The 10,936-nt window shown below is 37.3% G+C and overlaps 1 protein-coding gene across 2 annotated transcripts; it reads left to right on the top strand.

The window, feature by feature from the left end:
• The first annotated feature begins 313 nt into the window (after positions 1-313).
• On the top strand, positions 314-6,169 carry tal1 (T-cell acute lymphocytic leukemia 1). 2 transcript variants are annotated; one of them, XM_038289338.1, is made up of 4 exons: positions 314-458; positions 1,610-2,206; positions 2,444-2,532; positions 4,231-6,169. In XM_038289338.1, exons 1-4 carry the CDS (start codon positions 400-402, stop codon positions 4,758-4,760), a joined length of 1,275 nt encoding a protein of 424 aa, XP_038145266.1. In that variant the 5' UTR covers positions 314-399; the 3' UTR covers positions 4,761-6,169. The 2 variants fall into 2 exon arrangements, with proteins under 2 accessions (XP_038145266.1, XP_038145265.1); XM_038289337.1 differs by having other exon boundaries at positions 2,444-2,562.
• The last annotated feature ends 4,767 nt before the right edge of the window (positions 6,170-10,936 follow it).

Genomic DNA, 10,936 nt, shown 5'->3' with positions numbered 1-10,936 from the left:
ATAATAAAGCACCTCAATAGCGCAGCCAGCACAGTCTGCCATACCTCACGTTGTTACAGGCCGTTGCGCTTTGCCTGTTTTTTTTTTTTTTTTAATGCCGTGCCCTCCACAAGACTATATAGCCCCAACGACAGCCAAATAATAATTAATCATTTCATAAATAATGGGTTTAGGGGCTTATCGGGAATGAAGAGGCCGCTGCCGTGCGCTTATCTCACTCGGCCACATTGCGGCCTGTGTTCCGCTCCCCATACAGAGAGGGAGCGCACTGGATGCGGCGGGGAATAACTCTCTCTCTCTCTCTAACTCACACACACGCACACACACACACACACACACACACACACACGCATACTGCTCCACAACTGGTAGGAAAAAAAAGAAAAACCTCAGACATGGATGACCCGCTCACAAAATGGCTCCACTTACACAGTAACATCAACAACACGGCTGAAACGGTAAGGAATCCCTCTCCATGTTTAAACCGCCGCTTGCGTCGCTCCTGTTGTCGCGGTAGCCATGGCATCGGGTGTATTTTATTGCTCTAATGCTCTAAATGTTTCCTCTGTACTTTCTAATATTGTCCGACCGGGTCGAGGCTGTATAGAGAGAAACGGATGCGAGGCCTGCAGAAGAAATCCCCGAAATAAGAAAAAAACGCGACTATTATCCTCTGTTCGGTGTTTGTTTTTTTAACATTTGCAGCGTTTTATTCCGTTTTATTATACCTAGGACACCTAAAGCTGATATAAAGTGGGTGAAAAATTGAGTATTAAACTCCAAATATCCGTTGTAGCAATAATAGCATTATGACTCTCCCAGAGAAAATACATCTACAAATAATTTCTTATTTCTGTTTAGAAAAAACAATACAAACAAACCAACAATCCGATCCAATCGATGGACTATATTAGAAGAAAATCTGAGAAAATATACCTTATTTTTATGCATAAATAGAGACCGTGTCTATGGCAAAAGAAATTAATTCTCCTATACAAATAAAGAGCTACATCTAATTTTTGGTTTATAAAACGCGAATTATAATAAAACGTGATTTAAACACAAAGAGAAAAAAGACATTTGCTATAGTGGACTACATTACTGTTAAGCAAACATTAAATTAGGAATAATTAAGGATAACTTGGTAGCCTGTCGTGGAAAAAAAATACCTGAACAACCTTCATCTTATTGGGAATATATTTAGCTCTGAAAAATAGTTGTATATTCTAATAAAAAGTAGGCATTTTTAAGATGAAGGTAGAATTATAATCCTGAAGGCATTTTTATTTCTATCGCTTTGGTTATTCGATTAGCTGAGAATTGGATATTAAATAAAAAAAAAAAACATCTAAAAAAGCGAGCTTAACTGGTTAAACAAAAAGATAAAACAATACCTACAGTGCAACGATATTTTGGACGGGTTTTTTGTTTGTTTTGCATTGATCTGCCTATAGTTTTAATTTTGCATTAGATATTAATATCTGTTTGATTGTGAAAGCGCTGTTAGATTAATATTAATCAATAACTTGTATTTCTAAGGACGGAAAAAATAAATTGGTGAGAAATTGTGATATGTTTAGACGATTAATTAAGGAAATGTTTTCTTTAGGATTTTGTGGGAGTTTAAAAAGGGTCACGGTGTAAAAATGATGGAAAAACGGGAGCAGGAGCTTTGTCCTGGAAGTCCCGACGCAGGATCCGGTCCTGGAAAGCGAGAAGACTCGGCCATCATCTCTAGACACAACGGATACAAGGAGGAAGAGGAGCCGGTGAGAGAAAGGGGGGAGGAGGGAGATGAGGAGGAGGAAGAGGAAGAGGAGGAGCAGGCGGACGAGAAGGAGAGGGGAGGGAGCTTCAAAGGGGCTGAGGAGACGGATGACGTTCCGCTGCAGAACTCGAGCAACGGGTCCAGCATCAGCATCATCATCAACGGCGTTGCCAGGGAAACTGCCTCTCTCAACGCCCTTGACCTGAAAAGGGAAGTACCGGTGATCGAGCTCTCCAGGAGGGACGCTATAAAAGCGCTAGAGCAGAGGACGGAGAGCCATTTCGTGCCGATCACGGAACTCCGCAGACCTCCACCGCTGCCATTGCCGCCGCCGCATCGAGACAACGCTCGAATGGTCCAGCTGAGCCCAAACGCGTTCCCTGTCCCGGCCCGGGCGATGCTCTACAACCTGGCGCAGCCTCTTGCCGCCATCAACAGGTACTAATGAAACCAGAAAAAACTGCTATTTTATCTCCACGTAATATCTCTGAATTATGGATGTAAAGTTGTTCAGAAATATGTTAAATGAGAAAAAAGCTGTGCATCAATTTATATCTTTGTTCATCAATGTATTAAAAGTTGTAAGTGATGCAACGATGTTTATCTCTTATATCTCATTGATCTGTATATATTTTTTCCCCTCTTTTCCTTTTTTATCTTTTTTATTTTTTGTAGTCTTGGAGGAGAGTCAGAGCAGTACAGCATGTACCCCAGCAACAGGGTAAAGCGCCGCCCGGCGCCTTATGAGGTTGAACTCGACGAGGGTAGGCGCATTTTAGATCTTTATAAGTATGGTAAGATGCACTTCTGCTGTGTGCTCCTTCTGCCAGTACAGTCCCTCCCCCTCTAAGTGTCTCTCCCTCATCTCCATTGTCATTCCTCCACTGACATGGACGTATAGGCCTACTGTTCCCAGTCTGCAGAAGATGCACTGCAAAGGGGAAAAAATGAGTTGAATAAGAATAGCAATTCTTCCTCACAGAGCACATTTCTACCTGGAATATCAATAAAATTACCCATTATAAGGTAAATTTGGAGTACATTTGAAACATTATTTCCAGTGGTGCCCACGCACTGTCATAAAAGGGAGGAGAATTGGGGTGCTGCTGCCTCCATGCCAAGGTTTTAGTGCAGAGTGGGCTGAAGGATTAAGATAACCTGGGTGTGTTCCAAGAGCAACAATAACCAAAAAGACACTTCTATTTGGGGTGGAATAATAAGACTACCTGCAAAGCTTTTTTAGTGTGTATTAAAATATATATATAGAGAGAGGGATTGAAGAAAGGGATTAACACATCCTCCCAAAGTACATTCCATGAGGTATGGCAGGAAAAAAGAAATCTGTGTCTCTGTATTTTTTAAACATCTATGTTTACTTTTGAGAGCTTGGCACTCAATAGTTGAAGTTTTACTTTTTTTATTTTACCTTTAGAGAAGCATTCAGGTTGATCTATCTTAATACAAACTTAATAGATTAAATGATGAGGTTAGAACTCCCATAAACACAGTTATTTCCTACACTCTGACAAGCAAAAGCAGACGATTCTTTCATCCTGAAATCCTTAGTTGCACATGTGGTGGATTTCTATCTGCAATTTCTGATAACTGAAGCTGATTAAAAAAAAATTGTTTTACCCACATGAAGATTATTATTGTGTCTTATACAAACAACGTAAACACACACTCCCAGCCATTCAAACATGAAGCTTGAAGTTTGGCTACAATAATAGGTTTTGTATTTTAAAAAAAATCTCTGCATTTAGGACAGTTTAATAAATATTATTTTAAAAAGGGAGTTTCAGATAATTTTTTCTACCCATTTACAAAAAGCATTTCGGTGTGTCAAAATTATTCATAGATTTTGAAATAATCCAAACATATTTAACCCTTGAGAGTTGTGCAGGCAAATTAAATTAGTTCTTATATTTAAACTCTGACCATGCTGAACAGTGACTATTTATATGCAAAGTTAACACACTCTCACTAATTCACTTAATGTTGAAATGTAAACAAAATTAAGAATTAATTTTATTTTTTAGAACTCACAATAGCCAGGATAAATTTGCGATTTTTATGAAAAAATGTTTTTTTTTATTTCACCACATTAGTGTATCTTAATAAATAAATACTCATTAAATTTAGAGTACAAAATGAGTTTAAATGCCATTTACCCTTAATTTTTGTTGAGCTAAATGAGGGATTTCTTATATATTTGAAAATCTTTGGATGTATTGAGGACAGATTTACAAATTTTGGGTTGTCTTGGTTTGTTTTTTCTCATAAGTGTTGTGCACCTTTTTTGCTGCTTTAATTCTCTACTCTTTTGAAGATGTGCCATTTTAAAATAAAGACAAAAATTTAGTAACAATCTCATATTGTGTTTTATTTTAGTTTTACTGCCATGTTAACCTACACCATTCATTTCTGTCTTCTTTTGTCTTTCCATGTCCTTTCCATGTCAGCTGGCCAGCCAAAGATTGTGCGTCGCATCTTCACAAACAGCCGTGAGCGTTGGCGGCAACAGAATGTAAACGGTGCATTTGCAGAGCTCCGCAAACTCATCCCCACTCACCCTCCGGACAAGAAACTGAGCAAAAATGAGATTCTGAGACTTGCTATGAAGTACATCAGCTTCCTCTCTAACCTTTTGGAAGACCAGGACGGGGGAAGAAATGTCGGCAGCACAACTGATGGGGACACAGGCCTGCTGGTTGGTGTTCCGACCCATGAGGGAGGCCCTCAGGGTGCTCCACACCAAGAAACAGCGGTGGACCTAGTAAGGGATGATCTTCTGGAGACGATGTCACCAGGTTCCAGCTGTGGTAGCCTACCTGATGGCGATGCTGAGGGGAGTCCCGAGAGCTTCATGGAGGACCAGGACTCACCTCCAGCAACAAGGACTCTAACAGCCTCCCGCGGACCCTCACTGCATCTGGCAACTAGGGATCTGAGGCGTAATGGACGGCCATTAGATGGTTCCAGCCGACGATGATGCTTACACTAGGAGATCATATTTATGACGTCAAAGACTAAATAAAAGCAACTACAGACCATGTGAAGAGTAGATTTCCTTAAAACCCTTTATCTTGAAGTAATCGGTTAAGGAAGAATTGTCTTAAACATAGAAAGTGAAACATGCACCTGAGACAATACAGTTAAATATCGTAGTTTAATTTGATCCACTTGTAAATTCTGCATGTTTCATGCTCTTAGCCGACTCTAAGACTATACATTTCTACATGTTGGAAGTTCCAAAGACACTGTGTGAAATGAAAGCATAGAAAAAAAATTTATGAGGCAAAGAAATATCTTAAATCAAGCACCCATCATTTAGGAGATGTTCAGTAAGGAGTTAATTGTGTGCTAAGCCTGCAATCACCGTTGATTACAAAACAATGCATTTGGTATAGAACCACTTCGTTTAAAAAATTCTGCAGGAAACCTGACCTAAAATGCCAAGACATAAACTTCAAAGTGAAAGTGGAACCACTTTCATTGGAAAGAAAAATAATGATAAAATACATTTACTAGAAGCTGTTACAGTCCAGTTCGTCTGATCTAGTTTACGTATGTATTGTAAATTGTATATATTTCCACTGCGCATTGTAATGAGAATGACTTCCTCGCGACGAGGTTTCCGATGTAACATAGCGGGTTTGTTAATAGGTTTGTCATCGAAAATGTCTTTTAAGTGACAAGATTTAAGAAAACAGGGGAAAACAGGAAATGTAGACATCAATGTAAAACTATTACAGGAGGATGAAAGTGCATCAAATGTGGTACCACTTCAGTCACATTAGACTGTATGATTAGAAAATCATACAAAATATTTTAACAGACTGTTAACCAATTACACTTTGTGTAAAATAACATCAAAAACCCATGTATTTGAAATTGTTGTGGAGGTACAATATAGACAGTGCTCTTAAAGTGTACAAAACGTGGGTCAGATGAAATCTTGAGGTGACTCATGAAGTCGTTTTGATATGAATGTTTTCATGTTTTTTTTAAACTATAATGCAAATGTAGTTTAGCAAGGTACACAAATAAGTCCCTTTGTTTCAGTATTACATGTGTACATGTACACTCCCACCACACCTACTACCCCCCTTCACCCCACCCCCATCCTATTCTCCACTACCTTGCAGTATTAATATAACAAGAACACCAGCAGTTTTCTGGAAGTTAAGTATTGCTCACTGCTGTTGGTTATTCTGCTTTTGTAGCAGAACCTGGTAGCTTATCTTGGTACCTTTGGTATTTTATGAATAACAATAAAGGAACATTGTACGTTTGGTAATGACATATTTGTTGTATGATAGCTGTACCTATAAATATATACAATGTTAAAGGGATGGATTTTATACAAAAACAGAATAAAATATGCAGCGGAAGAATGAATTTTTCTGTGGTTTATATCCATTGTAATTTAATTCTGTTTCAATTTTATTCCACTTCATTAGATATCAGTTCGGTTTGCTTCATTTTGATTTTCTTCAATTCTGTTTTGATTAGGTCAACTAGGTTCAATTCAGTTTATTTCAGTTCAACGTAATCCAACTGAGTTCAATTGAATTTAGTTAATTGTGATCAAACTAATTGGAGTATAGTTGGATTAAATTCAGTTAAAATTATTTCCATTCAACGCAGTTCAATTCAGGCCAGGTAAATTTGATCAAAATCAATTTAGTTTAGTTCAGTATAGCTCAACACAATTAATTTCAGTTAAGTTCAACAAGTCAAATTTTTTAAAAATTTAATGTTATAAGAAAATTCGATTTCATTTAATTAGTTTCCATTTAGTTTGGTTAAATTCTATTCACATTTTTAGATACACTTCAGACAAATTCTATTATATTCATTTAGGTTGTTTTTAGTTTTTATAACTTATTTCTCTTAAACACCATTCAGAGTCAATTAATTTCCGTCTTAATTAACAGTTCAGTTAATTGTAACATCATGTTAATGTAGTTAGGTTTGATAAAACTCACTAGAGTTCTAATTATTTGAAGTGTGATTATATGAGTTATGATCACTCTATATGAACACTCTATCTATTCTGTTTGAGAACTGATGTGTATTCATCATCTGTTAGGTTTTTTAATAATACAGCTGTAAAAGATAAATTCTTTTTTGTAATGTAATGCCAAGCATCTTTTTCCCGCCTTATCTGGGCATAGTTTTAAGTTAAAAACCACCACCTCCTTTGAGAAACTCCCTCAGTGGGCGCTGCAACCCTCACTTCCACCTCCAACAAGTGACAACTTCCTGTGGAGGTTACCATGGCTTGCTGACCTGCAGGATATCCTGCCATTGTGAAAGTGGTTTTTACAGCCTATACTGCACTCGTTTGACCATTGTTGTGTCTGCATTTTTGTTAAAACAGGCTTTAACATCAAGAATTCACTAGCCGTAAATAAGTCTCTAGAGCCATGGAAAATTCTCCATGGCTTCGCTAAGTTGTCTTTTATTAAGAACCCCCCCCACCCCAAAATAAAAATAAATATATGTCTCTTCATGTGAAGTTTATTTTAACTTTGTTCGACGGGCCGTCTTACCAACTACTACCTCAATGCAGCGCACTCAGACAATTCCAAAGGCTATAATTGCTTCCAGAGAGCATCAGAGACATCCAGGTGTTTGGAGACCTCTCCTGTGCTTCACTCTGGCTTAGCTGCAACTCCACTGAGGGGCACTCTAGGTTAATGCCTGCCAAACGTTTACCTGCTTCAGTTTTCCTGACTCTCAGAAAAGGCGCAGCCACACAAAAGGGAAGGATAGAGGGAGTATATGAGGGATTGAAAGCCAGGGAGGGAAAGGATGTGTGAGAGTGCATGTTTATGTGTTTTTATGTGTATGAGCGCTGGATGGTGTGTATGTGTCTGATTTCCATGGATCTGTTGGTGTGAGCCATGTATATGAGTGTGTATGTGTGTACGTTTATCAGCTCTGTGCAGATGGGTGGCAGAGTGGCTCTTGCAGCCAAATGATTCAGTATGCTAATGAGTTGTTATCTGTGGTGCTGCAGGAACAATATACTGTCTTTCTCACAGTGGGAATCCAGCCTGCTGGGAACAGATTACACTGCACACACCGCCAAGGTAGTTATTTATATTTTCACATCGAATAGTTGAAAATACATAAATGTACAAACGCACTTAGACACTTGCACACATTTCTGCCACTGGGCGTGTGTGTGTGTTTGCTTAAGCAAACAAGCAAAATAACATTTCGACAAACAGACACAAATATAGCACAATCACCATAAGCAGCAGCAAACATAGGATGGAAATTTGACAAACACCTTGGGTCCTTTAGCAGAGGATGGAGATGTCATGAGCGTTTCTCTTAAACAGGTATCATTGTTATTTCTGTCTTATTTACATTAATGTGTACAAATGCTGTTCTACTAATTATAAGGAACTCTTAATTAAAACAGAATGCTCCTCATTAGATATGTGGCATTAAAGAAAGATATTCTTTGTCAATTCTGTTTTGGGTAAGTGAGACAAATGTTTTTGAAGGAATTAACTAATTTTGCTCCCATTTTATAAAAAACTCGTAAAATGTCTTTAACTGGACTAAAAAATAGACATATTTCTATTTACTAATCTTTATTCCAATCCATCCACAGATCATGAACATTGATGCCTTTTGTGACTTTATTAAAGACATAAATATCATTAAAATGTTGTACATATAATATAATATATTTTCCAGAATTGAGCTGCTCTAGGTGGTTGAACGTAGAAGCAGCTCTGCTAGCTTGCCTCTGATATTCTTTTTTAAGAGAACTTTAATGCACCAACAACACCTTATTATTTTAGTTATGAGTAACTCCAATATTTAATTTCCCTTTGGGATTAATAAAGTATTATTTATTTGAATTGAACTGAATAAAATTATTTTAAATATTGCATCCTTTTATGTTTTCATCTTTATGTCATTTTGTAGTACGTATGTGTTCATGTGCACCGTCTTCTTTGGCATTATACCACTAATAATTAGACTCCATCTCAAAAATAGAGATAATCTGAAGAAAATAAAACTTGTAGATGTGGCTCTACTGTTTTAGATGTATTGGACTGGCAAACTGTATGTAATATATCATTAATAATTAATATTTAATAATAAATTTTGCATCTAATCAAAAAGTGTCATATTACTTCAGAACAATACTTTGTAAATTATGTTAGACTTTCAAAAGATCCAGGAAATTAAAAGATTCATTTTCTTCTTTTTTTTTTGTATGTACATTTAATTTATTTTTGAGGCTCTCACGTCCGGTTAGTTAAAGACGTCTATACTTGTGTTTTGTTTTTCATTCATCAATCAGTGGAATTTGGTAGTGCTTCATTTGCAAAGATACAGATAAAAATGAAAACTCCACACTCCTGAATTAAAATGATAGCAGAATGTTTAATTCGCTACCCTAACCTGCAGGCATCTTTTCCTTCATTTTTATCACTTTACATACATACAATAATTTACAGAATTTAACTGGCAAATGTTTGTAATTTAAATACATGTAACTATGAGTTAAGGTGCAGTAAAGTGCTTTAATATTATGCTTTATTTTTGAAAAAATATATCAAGCTCCTATACACACAAACACACCCCAACTTGTCTCACTTACTGTATGGGGCCTTTCCACTGACTTCCATAGATTAATTAAAGGTATAATGAAGATTGTTCTTTTTCCGGGTGGATCATCTAAATAAGTGGTCCACCTAATTGTCAATCATTCTAATGATGCGTTTATGTAAGGCTGTCCTACGTGCTCGTCGCCAATTAGCTGTCTTTTTCTGCGCATGTGCACTTTTATTTGCTGAGATTTGGTTTCAGCCATTCATTGATGCTCACGTTTCTCACCGCGGTTCTTTGAAAATGGCCATGCATAGTAAAAGAAAAAGCGTCTACGAAGTGTATGAGAAGAAAAGAAAGGCCTCTGAAGAGAGAAACAAGACCCGAGTGTTTCTGGGAGATTCTTTCACACAATGGCGTACACGGAAGCACAGGTCAGGCTTCCCACTGATGCCACGGTTGCAAAGTTTCTAATCGACAGGTAAAGTTTGCCATTCTGTTTGGAGAAATCCATTTCACATCACTGCTAGCAAGTTATCTACCTCTATATTTTAACTCTTTAAGGGAAGATAATTTTATTTAATTTGTAATTTGCATCGTTAGTAGTTATATGGTGGCCACAGATCCTTATTTACCCAAATATGTCCACATTTCCACTGCAGCACGCACACACATTCAAGCATTTCGTGATTTTTTTTAAATATAGCAGTATTTTTTTTTTAATATAAATATGCATACGCCATACTTATATATAACCTTTTCATATATAAATATGGGTGAGGTTAGATCCATCCGAGCGACCGTCTTATCATTTCGTACCCGTACATCCTTGAGGAGAAATGGGCACTGTGCATGCTCTCGCAGGTGTTTAATAGGAGTTCCCTCTCTGATGTGCATCTTTTAAAAGACCAAACTGGTCTTTTAAAAGATTTAGGAAAATCCTCCACTATACCTTTAATTCCATTAATTTCTACAGCCTAACCGTGTCCCTCACTCCAAACCTAACTATTACAGGTTCAGACGTGACCCTAACCCCTACCTAAAATCTATTTAAACCTTATTCCTAATTGTGACCCTGACCAAAAACAGCGTTTCCCCTCGTGGGGTCTAGGCATCTGACCTGCCACAAAGAGCAGTCGGTCCCCCTAATGTGCTGTTTTTCTAGAAAATGGACCCTACAGTGTATTAAAAACAAGTATTCCACACACACAACACACACACACACGCACACCCCCACACACACACACACACACACACACACACACACACATAACCTTTAATGTTTAAAACCATTCATTACGATTAACAGTATTCAATGCATTGTCCACAGAATTCACTGATTTTACAGAATTACCATGTAATTTACTTTTTCAACATCCCTGTAAATCCTTATGAATGTTTTTTAGACCATACAAGTTATTAGAAGACCCAGCAAGCAGTTTATTGATGGTAACACTAATGTCTTTAAGTCAGTTAAGGAAATGTGGATTAAACTAGTTTGAGTCAGTCAGAGGAGATCTTCCACAGTCCAGAAAAATTCAAACAAAACCTTTATTATGTGAATTCTGTAGAGTTCTGTAAGCG

This window comes from Cyprinodon tularosa, unplaced genomic scaffold (assembly GCF_016077235.1).
Source record: "Cyprinodon tularosa strain WSP-4 unplaced genomic scaffold, ASM1607723v1 ctg267, whole genome shotgun sequence".
In the NCBI taxonomy this organism is placed as follows: Eukaryota; Metazoa; Chordata; class Actinopteri; order Cyprinodontiformes; family Cyprinodontidae; genus Cyprinodon; species Cyprinodon tularosa.
This window is presented reverse-complemented; position numbering and strand designations above follow the sequence as displayed.

What these genes read in the sequence shown, in the direction of transcription:
- tal1 (XM_038289337.1), top strand. Translation starts at nt 400, where the DNA reads ATGACCCGCTCACAAAATGGCTCCACTTACACAGTAACATCAACAACA. An exon ending in TCAACAACACGGCTGAAACG is followed by an intron (nt 459 to 1,609) that starts GTAAGGAATCCC and finishes TGTTTTCTTTAG; the next exon opens with GATTTTGTGGGAGTTTAAAA. An exon ending in CCTCTTGCCGCCATCAACAG is followed by an intron (nt 2,207 to 2,443) that starts GTACTAATGAAA and finishes TATTTTTTGTAG; the next exon opens with TCTTGGAGGAGAGTCAGAGC.